This window comes from Bubalus kerabau, chromosome 1 (assembly GCF_029407905.1).
Source record: "Bubalus kerabau isolate K-KA32 ecotype Philippines breed swamp buffalo chromosome 1, PCC_UOA_SB_1v2, whole genome shotgun sequence".
Taxonomy (NCBI): Eukaryota; Metazoa; Chordata; class Mammalia; order Artiodactyla; family Bovidae; genus Bubalus; species Bubalus kerabau.
The window spans coordinates 131,975,960-131,992,266 of record NC_073624.1 but is presented as its reverse complement, the minus strand read 5'-3'; the positions used below and the strand labels follow the sequence as shown (position 1 = coordinate 131,992,266).

Genomic DNA, 16,307 nt, shown 5'->3' with positions numbered 1-16,307 from the left:
CCCCAAATAATAATAAAATAAATAGGAGCATAGATGAAGGTGATGGCTGAGCAGGACCCATCCATCTAGGCTGTAGCGAGGTCCTTCCCTGTTATGACGGGCGGGGCGAAATGAGGCAGGAGCAAACACAACCTGTGAAGTGATCACTCACATACTTTAAATGACAAATGTTTAATGGAGGAGGACTGAGACTCCTTTGCTGGTTATTCTGTCTGAATACATTTTTTCTACCTTTTTTTGACCCCAATTCTCCAAGAGTGTCCTTTTCACATTTTGTGAGCTGAAGGAACTGGTCAAGAGAGGACCCTGGAGGAAAGAAGAATGTTAGAAACGATGGGAAGTGAGACGACGAGAGGGGTTCAAGGAAACAGAGTGTGGCCTTGGGTTGGTTCCGTGTAATCTGGTTTTCTGTTTTCCAGGCAGAAATTTGGACCACTTTAGCAATTTAAACGGAGAAGGCAATGGCACCCCACTCCAGTACTCTTGCCTGGAAAATCCCATGGATGGAGGAGCCTGGAAGGCTGCAGTCCATGGGGTCACTGAGGGTCGGACTCAACTGAGCGACTTCACTTTCACTTTCATGCATTGGGGAAGGAAATGGCAACCCACTCCAGTATGCTTGCCTGGAGAATCCCAGGGACGGTGGAGCCTGGTGGGCTGCCGTCTATGGGGTCACACAGAGTCTGACACGACTGAAGTGACTTAGCAGCAGCAGCAGCAATTTAAAATCTAGTAACCCTCTAGCCCATAGGAGTTGCTTCAGTGATCCCTGTTCCATCCCATGGGAGTTAGTTAACATTTCAACTTCAGGAGTTTAAGCTGCTAAGTCCACAGGCTGGGCCTTCATCCACCAATACGGTACTTTGCTAACTGCTCATGGACCCAGACCTTTGAAGAGCATCCTCTTCTTTACCTGTCCTCTGGTAGTGTTAAGAACTTTCTCTCCTGAAGCCCTTGAGGCAGGATAAACTGGAATTAATCTTGGGAAGACTCAGTGAGGAAAAAGATGAGGAGTTCTCTTGTATCCAGTATAATCTAAACATTGAGGGCCTCCTTGGAGGGAAGGAAAGGTTGTATTGTGACATTGTGATGGCCACGACTCTGACCTGGGCCTTAGAACTATAGAACCAGAAGTTAAAGTACGTTATGAACCCCAGAGTATCTGAACCAGCCGTCAGAAATCACCTCCTAGACCTCAGCCCTTGACTTTTTTTTAGGCTTAAATTATTGTTATTATGGATAATTTCAAACATATACAGAAGTAGAGAGAAAAACATAGTGAATCCTGGTGTACCTATTATTCAATTTCCGTATTATAAAGCATTTTGTTCAGTTCAGTTCAGTTTAGTCGCTCAGTCATGTCCGACTCTTTGCGACCCCATGAATCGCAGCACGCCAGGCCTCCCTGTCCATCACCATCTTCCGGAGTTCACTCAAACTAACATCCATTGAGTCGGTGATGCCATCCAGCCATCTCATCCTCTGTCGTCCCCTTCTCCTCCTGACCCCAATCCCTCCCAGCATCATAGTCTTTTCCAATGAGTCAACTCTTCGTATGAGGTGGCCCAAGTACTGGAGTTTCAGTTATAGCATCATTCCTTCCAAAGAAATCCCAGAGCCGATCTCCTTCAGAATGGACTGGTTGGATCTCCTTGCAGTCCAAGGGACTCTCAAGAGTCTTCTCCAACACCACAGTTCAAAAGCATCAATTCTTCAGCGCTCAGCCTTCTTCACAGTCCAACTCTCACATCCATACATGACCACTGGAAAAACCATAGCCTTGACTAGACGAACCTTTGTTGGCAAAGTAATGTCTCTGCTTTTGAATATGCTATGTAGGTTGGTCATAACTTTCCTTCCAAGGAGTAAGCGTCTTTTAATTTCATGGCTGCAGTCACCATCTGCAGGGATTTTGGAGCCCCCAAAAATAAAGTCTGACACTGTTTCCCCATCTATTTGCCATGAAATGATGGGACCAGATGCCATGATCTTCGTTTTCTGAATGTTGAGCTTTAAGCCAACTTTTTCACTCTCCACTTTCACTTTCCTCAAGAGGCTTTTTAGTTCTTCTTCACTTTCTGCCATAAGGGTGGTGTCATCTGCATATCTGAGGTTATTGATATTTTTCCTGGCAATCTTGATTCCAGCTTGTGCTTCTTCCAGCCCAGCATTTCTCATGATGTACTCTGCATGTAAGTTAAATAAGCAGGGTGACAATATACAGCCTTGATGTACTCCTTTTCCTATTTGGAACCAGTCTGTTGTTCCATGTCCAGTTCTAACTGTTGCTTCCTGACCTGCATATAGGTTTCTCAAGAGGCAGGTCAGATGGTCTGGTATTCCCATCTCTTTCAGAATTGTCCACAGTTTATTGTGATCCACACAGTCAAAGGCTTTGGCGTAGTCCATAAAGCAGAAATAGATGTTTTTCTGGAACTCTCTTGCTTTTTTGATGATCCAGCAGATGTTGGCAATTTGATCTCTGGTTCCTCTGCCTTGTCTAAAACCAGCTTGAACATCAGGAAGTTCACGGTTCACATATAGCTGAAGCCTGGCTTGGAGAATTTTGAGCATTTCTTTACTAGCGTGTGAGATGAGTGCAATTGTGTGGTAATTTGAGCATTCTTTGGCATTGCCTTTCTTTGGGATTGGAATGAAAACTGACCTTTTCCAGTCTTGTGGCCACTGCTGAGTTTTCCAGATTTGCTGGCATATTGAGTGCAGCACTTTAACAGCATCATCTTTCAGGATTTGGAATAGCTCAACTGGAATTCCATCACCTCCACTAGCTTTGTTTGTAGTGATGCTTTCTAAGTCCCACTTGACTTCACATTCCAGAATATCTGGCTCTAGGTGAGTGATCACACCATCGTGATTATCTTGGTCGTGAAGATCTTTTCCGTCCCTATTACTACTACTGCTACTGCTGGGGAGGCTGGTAATATTTTGCTGGTATATTTCAGTCTTTAAAGAAAACCCCAAATATCCTGTCATCTAACTAGAGTTACTAGTTTTTTATGCACATTATATGCATAATATATATCTGACATATAAGGGCAAATTTTTTTTATACAAATACAAAGCTGTTACCGTACCTAACAAAATGAACAATATCTTAACATGATTGAATACCCAGTCCATATTCAAGTTTCCTTGATTATTTCAAGCATTTTTTAGAGTTAGTTCATCTCAACCTTTGACTGTCATCTTGAGGCAAGAGTACAAGCTGGAGTCTGATTGTCTAGCCTCTGTGTCACATGCCTGCTTCCTGAGTCCTCATCCTAGGAGTCTTGTTATCAGGACCCTTTAGAAAATAATAAACCCATCTCCTGGACCTGTCTGTGCTTGGAAAGCTGGAAGTCAATCCTATTCTACAGAGGAAGAAAGTGCAACTCTGGAAAGTTAGTAGGATTTATCCAAAGTCACATAGTGGACTTATATGCACCTGGTTGAAACCCAGGGCTTCCCTCCCCAGAGCCCTGCAGTCATTCCACTCTCCCTGTCTCACTTCCTGGGAGTTGATTTCTCCTTCCTTGGTGGGAAATGGGTGACTTTGACTTTGGCATTCATAATAAATATTCCTCCCACCTTGTGAGCCAAGGGCTTCCCAGGTGGCTCATTTGTGAAGAACCCACCTGCCAATGCAGGAGACATAAGAGACACAGGTTCGATCCCTGGGTCAGGAAGATCCCCTGGAGGAGGGCATGGCTACCCACTCCAGTATTCTTGCTTGAAGAATCCCATGGACAGAGGAGCCTGGTGGGCTACAGTCCACGGGGTCACAAAGAGTCGGGCGTGACTGAAGTGACTTCACGCACGCACAGTGAGCCAAAGTCAAAAATACTGCGTGGAAGTCTCAGATCCTCAGGCCCAAACACTCCACCAACAGAGTTACACAGAAAGTGTGTCTGCCTGCAGCGGTCCACCTCCACATCCGGATGAAGCGGGAATCGGGTTCCGGGCACTGGGTGTGGAGAGTGGCCTGAGACAGAGCCCTGGGTTGAAGTTGAGGTCGGAAGCCAGGCTGTATGACCCACTGTGGGATCAGTCTGTGCACACTTAGCAGAGGTGGGATCCAGGGGAGGAAACAAAGGAGAGCAGGGACAGCTCCCCGCTGTGAGCGGGGATGAGTCTGAAGGGACGTCCAGGAGTCTGGGTGCCAGGCACAGTCTCCAGCTCATTGGACTACACTGCTTGGAAGGCCTGGGGACCGCTTAGGGGACTCACCTAAACATTGTGTGTTAACTTTCTGTCTGAAGCTACCGTGGGCCTGCGCCCCGTCAACCACTGCGAGACTGGCCTTCACGACTGTGACATCCCCCAGCGGGCCCGGTGCATCTACATGGGTGGCTCCTCCTACACCTGCTCCTGCCTCCCAGGCTTCTCTGGGGATGGCCGGGCCTGCCAAGGTGCGTGGTTGCTCTGACTTTCCTCTCTGTGAGACCTGAAACAATTCCCCAGGTGGTGCTTATCATATGCTAGTTACTCACCTACCTCTGAATCCAAGAGAATTATTCTCTCTAGGAAATAGCAACCCACTCCAGTATTCTTGCCTGGGAGATCCCATGGCCAGAGGACCCTGGCAGGCTACAGTCCATGGGGTCACAAACACAACTTAGCAACTAAACAACAACAAAATCTCTCAACTCTATTGAGTAAACAGGCTGCATTTTGTGTCTCAAAATGCAGTTAGGTAGTTTGAATTATCCATTTTGTTTGGGGAGCTGTGTCTTGTTGGAGAAGACACCCGTTCTCCATGAACTATTTTGTTCCATGTAACTTGCTTATTCAGGCATAATTAAACGCCTGCTGTCTGCTAGGGACTAAGGAGATTGTTTGTCTTTCATGAAAAGACTAACAATGCTTACACACATGTAACTTAAAGTCCAGCCTTTTATTTACTAATTTACAATTGTTCCGGAGAAGGCAATGGCACCCCACTCCAGTACTCTTGCCTGGAAAATCCCATGGATGGAGGAGCCTGGAAGGGTCAGACACGACTGAGTGACTTCACTTTCACTTTTCACATTCATGCATTGGAGAAGGAAATGGCAACCCACTCCAGTGTTCTTGCCTGGAGAATCCCAGGGACAGGGGAGCCTGGTGGGCTGCCGTCTATGGGGTTGCACAGAGTCGGACACGACTGAAGCGACTTAGCAGCAGCAGCAGCAGCAGCATACAGTTGTTCATCTGGCCTCCTCTAATTTTGTGCTTCCCCAAAAATTAAGTCCCCTTTTTGACTGCAGAGGCAGAGAATAAATGACTCCATAAAATTCTCTCAGATCTCAGATCAGCCGATCGCTGGTGGCCAGCATGCTGTTCAAGATAATTTGAAATAAGATAACTCTGAACAAAGTTTCCTGGTCCCTTGGTTTGCAAAATTACTTAACATTATACCCTAGAGTATTTCTGGAAAGTCCAAGCCTTTCTAAGAGATCATGATTTCTGAAATACTTTCTCTTTGTTACTGAGAATATGAATTTTCTCTGGTCTCTGAGATTTTTCTGTCAATCAGTTAATCATCTGTCTCCCAACTCTTAGACATTTTTGAAGCTCTCATTTATAAGAAAGAAATAACGAAAAAAAAATCCTTTCATTTTTTTCCTTTTGTATGCTTGATTTTTCATGAAAACATCAAAGTGAAATGCATTTGTAAATGCACTAGATAGAAATCGATGAATCAGTGTTTTTATAATTAATGTTTAGTGAGTTCTTAAATTGTGGTTCCCAGATCAGAAATTGGGTCCCTAAAAATGGAGAGCGAGTGGCTTATATTATTGTGTAAACTAGGAATTCTGGAAGAAATCTCACTCTCCCTGGGCTTGGTGGCTGTCTTGCAGATGTGGATGAATGCCAGCCAAGCCGATGCCACCCTGATGCTTTCTGCTACAACACGCCAGGGTCCTTCACGTGCCGCTGCAAATCTGGTTACCAAGGAGACGGCTTCCATTGTGTGCCTGGAGGTGAGGTGTTGGGGTGTTTGGAGTAGATAGGTCATTGCTGTCTGTATCCATGAGTATGGAGCTCTGAGAGAGAAGACAAGGTGGGTATGTGGGAGGCATGTGGAGAGCTGAGGGGAGTGATCAGAGCACAGCTGTGGTATTGAGCAGTACAGTTGTGTACTGCACAATTCCAAGGGTACCACACCTAGATCAGAGGAGCAAGAACGGATCTGTATTATTCAGGGTTCTCCAGAGAAGTAGATCTAATGAACGTGTGTGTGAGTATGTGTAGAGAAAGAGAGAGAGAGAGAAATGTATTTATTTACATATAAAGAGATTTATTAGAAGGAATTGACCCACACACAGTTATAGAGGTCCGTTAGTTGCAAGGACTGTAGTCAGCAGGCTGGAGACCCAGGAATAGCCAGTGTTTCTGTTCAAGTCCAAAGGCAACAAAAAGCTCATGCTCCATTCATAGGTCATCAAGAAGGGAGAATTCTTTTTTACTTGAGGACGGGTCCACATTTGTGTTCAATTCTGGCCTTCAACTGATTGGATGAGGCCCACCCACGTAAGGGAGGGCTCTCTGCTTTACCTACTTTATGGAGTGAAAGGTTAGTCTCAGGCAAAAACACCCTCACAGAAACCACCCAGAATAATGTTTGACCAAATATCTGGGCATTCTGTGGCCCAATCGAGTTGACACCTAGAATTAACCATTGCAGGTTCTGAAGAGTCATGGGGAGCAGAGCTGGGGTGGGGGTGAGGAAGGTGAAGGCCCACCAGTTATGGGAAGAGGCAGACTGAGGACTCTTCAGAATTGTCTGTATTACCTATTATACCTGTACTGTGGAGCTTCTAGAGTTGCCTACTGAGCTGAGACTTCTGTGATAATCTCGTTAGACCATAGGACAATGATGGCCCTAGTTTGGACCTGGAATGATCCTGGATCTCAGCAAACACTTTTGAATGAATACATATCATTGGCTGCCTTTTGTATGGCGCCTACTGTGTGCTGGGTACTTTATCTCCCGTTTCATGTAATGTTCCTAATCATCTCTTTAAAGCAAGTAGTATTACTATTTCTATTTATATAAAGGACGCTAAAACATAAAGAAATAAAAGCACAGTCAAGATCCCAGAGGTCGTAAGTGCCAGAACTAAGACTCAAACTAAGACTAAACTCTGCCCAATGGACTCTAACCTGCATTCAGTTCCCCAAATCACGTGGTAACCTGTCATGAGATTAAGGATGCATTTGACGCCTCTGACTGGAGTTAACCAGTTGTGCTGGTATTTACTTGAATTGTTGCTACTGTTGTTGGTCAAGTATATTTATCAATGTTTCAATAAGAAATACATGGAACTTTCCACATAACCACTTTTTTGAGTGATTAAGAACTGTTTCAATATCTGTCTCCTCCACTAGCCTTGAGTGCTTTGAGCATAGGTGCCTGTGCATTTTATTTTCCTGTTTCCAGTGTCCAGCAGAATTATGTGGTCCATGGTAGGGCTCGTGGTTCTTTATAGTTATCAAGGAAATAAGTGACTACATTAGTTTCCATTCCTACTGTGGTATATACAAGTATTTATTTATTCATACTCTCAGCAGGACTGGTGTGACTGGTTTTTTGAATAGTTGAGGATCTAAAATGAGAAAAATATTAAATTAAGTTTAAATTTTGATGCATAATACGACATATTGCTGGTCTAAATTGTTTTCTTCTGGTTAGGACAGAGGTCCGTAAACTATGACTCACAGGTCAAATCTGGCCCACTGCCTGTGTTTTGAAAATAAAGTTTTATTGGAACACGCAGGCTCTTTAGTTTAGGAATAGTGTACAACTGCTTTCATTCCATAAAGGCAGAGGTCAGTAGTTGCGGCAGAGCCTTCGAGGCCCGCAAAGCCTGAAATATTTCCTACGTGGCCCTTGACGGAAAAAATTTACCAACCCCCAGCCTAGATGAACCCAGGCAGCATCAACCTTTTGTGCCTGAAATTAATTAAGACATTCCAGCAACTATTAAAAATGACTAAGTCATTATTTCCTTAGGCTTCCTTCACATCTTTCCAGTTCAAAAGGAAGCAGATGTTTCATTTTTTTATTTTTGCTTTTTTAACCCAACTCCTTGCCCCCCTTGGCTCTGTTGACTACACAGAAACAAATCCAGACCTGTAGCCTGGGATACAAAAGCGGGATAAAACCAATCAGAGTTCTTTGCTAGGATTATTTTGGTATTTAATCCTGTTTTCTTAAGAAATTCATCATCTATTTATATGCTCGAGAGAGAATGTACTTTAGAAATATACATGTCTCCATCAAGTATTATTTATAAGAGAAAAGAAATCTAAGAGACTACCAACAGGAGAAATGGACAAATGAGTTTGGGTACAATTCATACCATGAAATAATATATAGCAGTAGTTGAAATGAGTGAACTAAAGGGAATTCCCTAGTGGTCCAGGGGTTAGGACTGTGCACTTTGACTGCCATGGACCTGGGTTCAGTCCCTGCTCAGGGAACTAGGATCCCGCAAGCCATACAGTGTGGCCCCCAAAATTAATTAATTAAATGAATGAACTAGAGTTAATGAATAAATCTCAACAGTCTATTGGGCAAAAAATGTAGTCATAGAAAGCTCTCACTTTTTGAGATGGCCCACACTCTGTGTCTCTCTCTCTCGATGAATTTACTTCTTACCTATTAAAAAAATAGTCACAAAAGAATATAGGCAGTGTGCTTACATTTATATAAAATAAAGTCTATATGAAAAGAAACCTGCATATGTATATACATATGCAATAAAATGATAAACTGCACACATGAGAATGAGAAACCAAAACCTCAGGATAAAGGTAACTTCTATGATAGGAGAGGAAACGGGTTAGGGAGCCTTGCTGCATTTGTATTTCTAATGTATTTCCAGTTGGAATAGGAACACTGAGGTTTTCATCGTGTTTTTTAAAATTTTATAAGACTACCTAATGAAATATTGACAAATGAATACCTAATGAAATATTGACAAAAAAATTAAGTATAGTATCATTCAAACTCCTATTGCCAAATGTAATGAAGTGTAGGGATTAGACATTCAGCATTTTTTGACACCTACTCTATACAGAGGGGATTGATTTTTAAATAAAAAACTAGCTTTAGAGGTTAAGTTAAGGTCATGGCTATTGCAGAATCAACCAACAATAAGCAAAACAGAAAAAAATGATGACTTGTTCTCTGCTGTCCTTCTGCACGCTTTGCCCAAAATGCGTGTGTGGATTGTGAAATCAGCTTAGTGGGCTGTTATTACCATTTTCATTTGAACAGAATGGAATGAAATAGAAACCAATAATCAAGAAAATAGAGTATGCAGAGTATGTGCAGTAGGAATAAGTCTTGTCTCATGAAATGATAGTTGTATATCCTTGTCTAGTGCATGACTGAGTTGTGTGCACATGTGTTTATGTGTAAATGTGTGTATGTGTATATGTCCTGAATTGCAGAGTGGAATGCATTTCTATGGATCATGGTCAGGAAGTTTGAAAACTGCCATATTAGTTATCTATGTCTCTGAAACAAATTATCCCCCAGAGTTAGCAGCTTAAAATAGTACATGTATATTACCTCACAGTTTCTGTGCGTCAAGGATTTAGGAGCATAGCTTGTTTTTCTATCTGTAGTTCCCTCTGACATCCCTTTTTTTATCCTTCATCTATTGAAGGACCTCCTGCCATTCTCTTTGTCCTCAGTTTGAGAAAAGTCACCCCAGACTCCCTGCTGTTCCCCAGATTAGTATATCCCAAACGCTTCCTCCCTCAAGCAAATAAAGAGATGAGTAAAGAGAGGAAAGAATAAAGATGAGTAAAGAGAGTAGATGAGTAAAGACTAAGGAGAATCTTGCCTCGGTTGTCATTTTATCAACCAGCAGCCAGGACGGGGTATGTGTCTTTACCATCCCAAACCTGCCCCACCCATAGTGGGACCCTCCCGATGCGGGCCTGGAGGGGCCGCTGTGGGCCAGGCTGAGAAGCCAGTCCCAGGAACACAGTGATAGCATAAGCACAGCCTCCATAAACACACTTGAAGTTCTGTTTCCTGTGGCACCATTGAGGTCTCCCCCCACTGTTATGTAAGTTCAAGATAGAGCACGTCACAGTTCCACTGGAAATTCTAGATCACTGGAGATTTCGTGTATTGGCTCACACAGTCCTGTCAGCCACAGAAAAGAGAGGTACCCCCATTCCCTTAAAAGTTTGGTTTTGTTGACAGTATACAGAACACCAGGCGTGTTTTCTGACTGGAAAGGCAACACCAAATACAGATGCTGACAGAAGGAAAACAAGTTTGTGGGCCATAGATAATTTCGGTGAGTGTGTTAAGCTAATGTGTGTGTGTGTGTGTGTGTGTGTGTGAGAGAGAGAGAGAGAGAGAGAGAGAGACCACGGACAGGCCGTCCTGAGCACGGGGCATGTGTGTGCAGAGGGCCCGGGGCTGGGCTGGGGATCCAGAGACCTGGATTCTAGCTTGAGCTAAAGCATTTGCTAGTGCTGTGGCCTGGGGGAGCCGATCCAAACTTCAGTTCTCTCATTTGACGTAAAAGCCATAGTTGCCTGTTGCACAGGATTATATTGAGAATTAAGTGAACCCTGTGTGAACAGAGACAGCTGGTACAGAAACTAAAGCCCTGTACAAACGTAAGATACTGAGGACGTAAGCAAGCCCTACCCCTAAGAGTGAGCGGGACCAACATTTTTATTATCAACTGGATGGCTTATTTTGTATCTTTGTTTGGTTATTCCTACATCAAATACTTTTTGTTTGTTTTTCTTTAACTGAGGTATACTGAAGGATAGGGAAGCCTGGTGTGCTGCAGTCCATGGGGTCACAAAGAGCTGGACACGACTGAGGGACTGAACAAAAACAGTTGATTTACAGTGTTGTGCTAATCTCTGCTGTACAGTGAGGTGGCTCAGTTTCACACATATGGACATTCTTTTTTTTTATATTCTTTACCATTCTGATTTATCACAGAATATTGAATGTAGCTTGCTGTGCTGTACAGTAGGACCTTGTTTTTGGTTTTTCTATTAGCCTTTGGAACAAACGAGCAGACCCAGTTGCCCCTTGCCAGGCTCAACACACGCTTTTCTGGCGGGCTTACTGCTTCTAATCAAGGGGGCGGCCACATCCAGCAGGCTGACGTGAGAACTGGCAGTGCAGACAAAGGCACTTGAAACACTCACTGGCAGCACACCCCGAATGGCGCTGCGAAGGCCTGGTGAGGATACAGTCACAGATGAACATGGAGTGCAGGGCTTAAAATTCCAGCCGTGCACATTGTCTCAGCACATTCCACTCTTGTCTCATATAATACCAGGGGATTAGTTACTCCTGACATCACTGGTTGACCGGCATTGCTGACAAGAGCAGAAGTGGTGGAACTGAGGAACAAAACATTTTTCAGATGTAAAATTCTATGAAATATGTAATATATTATTATCTGTTCTATTATTACTATATATATGGTATTAACATGGTAATATATTAATACATGAGTATTTATATGAGGTTTCTCCCTAATGTAACTAGCAATGTCCTAGAGCCAGGGTTGAAATCTACATCCCCCACAGGCCAAATGTGGCCCACCATTTGTGTCTGTTAATAAAGTTTTATTGAAACACACATTCATTTATGTATTAAACTTGGATTCTTTCATGCCACATCCATAGAATTGAATTGTGACAGAGATCATATGGCCCACAAAACCCAAATATTTACTCTCTGCTCCTTAGCAGAAAAAGTCAGTAGAGCCCTGCCCTGGATTGTATAACCACAGTCTTCCAATAAAGATTAAAATAAAAAAGGACTCCACCACACCTTTGCTCTCCAAGCCCTACAGAGAGGATATTTTGGGAATTCCCTGATGGTCCAATGGCTAGGACTGCATAGTCTCACTGCCAAGGACTCGGGTTTGATCCCTGGTTGGGGAACTAAGATTCTGCAAGCCATGTGGTGCAGCCAAGAAAAAAAAGGAAAGGATGTCTTGTGTATCTTTTGTGTCATAGGCCCTCCTGTCAAGCAATGACTCACTGGATTGTCACTCTGTGTTTGCTTGTTCCCTTCCCTCCAGACTATGAGCTCCTTGAGGGCAGAACATGGGAGTTATTCCCATGTGCATCCCGACTCCAGCCCAGGAAGTGCTTCCCAAGTCAAGACTAAGGGGATGCAGTCACTCACTGTCTTTTCAGAGCCTAAAATCTGCTCAGGGAGACAGACAGGGAGCACCCTCTGAGTCTCAGCATCAGAGTGACGAGAACCCAGAGCACCCTGGGAACTCTTGGAGGGCCTGAGAAGCCTTCCTGGAGGGAGCACATGCCTGAGCTGATTCTTAAAGGATTCACTGAGGAGGAGGAGGGGGAGTCACACAATAAATGGATGAATGGGGGAATGGAAAGGCCTGCAAAAGAAGGGCAGCTGCCATGGTTCGGTTTGGCTGAAGTGTGGCTCTTGGCTGTGCCTGGGTATCTCTACATGGAGGATGCTGCACAGGCCATGGCGACGCTGACCTGTCTGCGTCTGTCTGATGCTATCGTGGCTAAGCTCTAGTCAGTGTGGAAGTGGCTTTTGTTGGTGGTGTTCAGTTGCTTAGTCATGTCTGACTCTTTGTGACCCCATGGACTGCAGCACACCAGCCTCCTCTGTCCTTCACTATCTCCTGGAGTTTGCTAAAATTCATGTCCATTGAGTCAGTGATGCCATGCAACCATCTCATTCTCTGGTGCCCCCTTCTCCTTTTGCCTTCAGTCTTTCCCAGCATCAGGGTCTTTTCCAATGAACTGGCTCTTCATATCAGGTGGCCAAATTATCGGAGCTTCAGCTCAGCATCAGTTCTTCCAATGAATGTTCAGGGTTGATTTCCTTTAGGATTGACTGGTTTGATCTCCTTGCTGTCCAGGGGATTCTCAAGAGTCTTCTCCAACACCACAGTTCAAAAGCATCAGTTCTTTGGCACTCAGCCTTCTTTATGGTCCAACTCTCATATTCATACATGACTACTGGAAAAACTATAGCTTTGACTATATGGATCTTTATTGGCAAAGTGATGTCTCTGCTTTTTAATATGCTGTCTGGGTTTGTCATAGCTTTCCTTCCAAGGAGCAGGCATCTTTTAATTTCATGGCTGCAGTCACCACCCACAGTGATTTTGGAGCTCCCCAAAATAAAATCTATCACTGCTTCCACTTTTTCCCCTTCTATGCTGTGAAGTGATGGGGGTGGTGCATACTTGAGAATTGTTTATTATAGAATATAGCATCTCATCAGCAATTCCACACAGATGGAATGGTATTTCCCAGCCTCGGGATATGAGTTGCATAGTTGAAAGGCCATATTTCATGCCTAACACTAGCCCATAATTAAAAGGAAACACACATATGCTGGTAAATGTGCCCTATGGTCACCCATATCTTTGACCTGGACTCCGTGTGGGTAATCAAGAAGCTGGTGATGACAAAAAGAACACATTTAAGAAAAATTTAAAGTTTCTTAACACAAATGTCAGTGCTGTCCATAAAGTGATGAATAGTAAACAAAATGTGGTGTAGACATGCAGTAGAATATTATTCAGCTATGAATAGAGAACGAAGTACTGTCACATGGCCACAGTGTGGATGAACCTTGAAGACAGCCTGCTGAGTGAAAGCAGCTGGACACAGAAGGTCACACACTGTAAGATTCCATTTATGAGAACAAACCAAAATAGGTAAATCCATAGAGACAGAAGCAGACTTGTGGTTGCCAGGGGCTGGGAGGAAGGAAGAAGTGGAGACAGCTAGTTAATAGATCTGGGATTTCCTTTTGAGGTAAGGAAAATGTGCTGCTGCTAGAGGGAGGTGGTGTCACTCAGCACTGTGACCGCAGTAAATGCCCCTGAATCGTTCATTGAAAAACGGTTGATTATATATTATGTCAAGTTTGCCTCCGTTTTTCAAAACTGAAAAAAAAAAATGGCCTAGAAAGGAAAAGAAAATGTAGACATACTCTTCTTGACTTTGAAGTCCACTAATTAATAATGATGTTTAAAATTTTTAATTAATAAAACATCTGGGATGAACATATAGACACTTCTATATATAAGATAATCAACAAGGGCCTACCATAGAGCACAAGGAACTCCACTCAATACACTGTAATAACCTATATGGGAAAAGAATCTGAAGAAGAGTGCGTATATGTATATGTGTAACGGAATCACTTAGCTGTATACCTGAAACTAATACAACATTGTAAATCAACTGTACTCCAATATAAAGTAAAAATTAAATTAAAAAAATTTTTAAAATAAGCTCTAAGGATATATTGCATAACATAGGGAATATAGTGGAGAAGGAAATGGCAACCCACTCCAGTGTTCTTGCCTGGAGAATCCCAGGGACGGGGGAGCCTGGTGGGCTGCCATCTATGGGGTCGCAGAGAGTCGGACACGACTGAAGTGACTTAGTAGTAGTAGTAGTAGGGAATATAGGGCTTTCGAGGTGGCTCAGTGGTAAAGAATCTGCCTGCCAAGAAGGATACTCAAGTTCGATCGCTGGGTCAGGAAGATCCCCTGGAGGAGGAAATGGCAACCCACTCCAGTATTCTTGCCTGGGAAACGCCATGGACAGAGGACCCTGTCCGGCTACAGTCCATGGTGTCACAAAGAGTCAGACACGACTGAGCGACTGAACAACAGTAGCAACAACATAGAGAATAAAATCAGTATTTTATAAGTTTAAAAGGAGTATAATCTATAAAAATTTTGAATCATTGTCATGTACCTGAAACTAATAGAATATTGTAGGCCAACATCCTTCAATAAAGGTGAACAAAAAATTTTTTTTAATTAATAAAATAAAACGGGGCAATGACCAGGCAGCTTCCCATGTTCCAAGTTGGGTGCAGGGGCTTAAACTGATGACCCTCTTTTTGCCCCTCTCTCTAACAGTAGTGGAGAAAACCCGATGCCAGCATGAGCGGGAGCACATCCTTGGGACGGCGGACTCTCCGCGGCCCCAGCCCCCTGGGCTCTTCGTCCCCGAATGTGATGAGCACGGACAGTACGTGCCCACCCAGTGCCACAGCGGCACTGGCTACTGCTGGTGTGTGGACCGCGACGGCCGAGAGGTGCAGGGGACCAGGACTAGGTCTGGGATGAGGCCACCGTGTAAGTCGGAGAGCCGCGCCGGAGACGGGACGTCCGGGCATCTGCAAGCATTGTTGGGGACCCTTGCTTGGGGCATAGCTGGCACTTTCTGCCTGCCCTGAATCCTGACCTGCTCCACTGACTCGAAGCCTGTCCCCTCCCTTCCTCTCTCCCCTCTGCAGCCCCCTTTTCCATCTCCCTATAACTCACAGCCCTCTTCACCATCTCTCTCCCCACTCACCCTCTCCCTCCTCTCACCCTTTTCTTTTCCTTTTCGGTGCAAACCTGTCTTGTGCAAATGATGGGCAGGGCCTGCTGGATAAGATTGCAGTTGATAGCAGAAAGAGTGTGTGTGTGTGCTTGGGGCTCCTCTGGGTAAACCCTGTGCTGGGCAGCCTGGCCTTTCAGTGGCTCTGTGCTGGGACATGGCAGGCATGGGAGAGACCAACCAGAGCCCCTCCTCAGCACCCTGTTACTCAGGCATGGAACTCTTATGTCACACCAGCCTCCTGCAAGGTTGTGCCTGGACCTTTAGGTATTTGATCCATTTGTAATGATGCCAGGAACCAACAGCCACAAAGGTTTCTGCCAGCTGGCTCTGCGACAATCCGTGCTGGTAGGAAGGTGTCAAGTTGGGACTGGGGCCAGGCTGTGTGGCACTGGACAGACACTTGCCTGAGTCTTGGTGTCCTTGGCTTTAACATCTCACTTGAGCAAAATAATCTCTAAGATGTTTCTCAGCTCTAAAATTCAGTCCCAGATGTAGAAAAGGCTAATTGTCACAAATTACCAAAATTGAATATAATCATTCTTGACATCTCCATTCACCAGATAGCCAATAATCATAAATTGATCCCCTACCAGATAGTTTCCCAGAGCTGCTAAGAGGCTGCTAAGAAGGGATCACTCACAAACTTCATTATCCCATCCAGCCAGCATTAACCTGGTGTGTCAGATGCCATGGTCTTGCGGGCATCTGCAGAGGGAAAGGTCCCAGTGTGGGCCCTAGAACCTCAGGGCCAGGGAAACAGAGGCAGGCTAGGGAAAGGAACCCTGAGAGAGAGGCAGACCAAGGACCACAGTGTCCCTGACTTGGGGGGGTCGTGGGCTGGCCAGGGAAGGCTTTGCAGGCAATACCGCCTGACCTAAGGCTTTGACAGGACCAGAGTCACCTGCACTGGGGAAGTG

General features: G+C 44.4%; 1 protein-coding gene across 2 annotated transcripts in view; it reads left to right on the top strand.

Annotated features, from left to right (window-relative positions):
- NID1 (nidogen 1) overlaps nt 1-16,307 on the top strand; it is a 100,490-nt gene that overhangs the window by 64,614 nt on the left and 19,569 nt on the right. Inside the window, exons 11-13 of one of the 2 annotated variants that reach the window (XM_055588857.1) lie at nt 4,260-4,409; nt 5,841-5,963; nt 14,925-15,140. In XM_055588857.1, the coding sequence (XP_055444832.1) occupies nt 4,260-4,409; nt 5,841-5,963; nt 14,925-15,140 (489 nt within the window). Of the gene's footprint in view, nt 1-4,259; nt 4,410-5,840; nt 5,964-14,921; nt 15,141-16,307 lie in introns of both variants that reach the window. The other variant, XM_055588850.1, reaches the window with a different exon arrangement.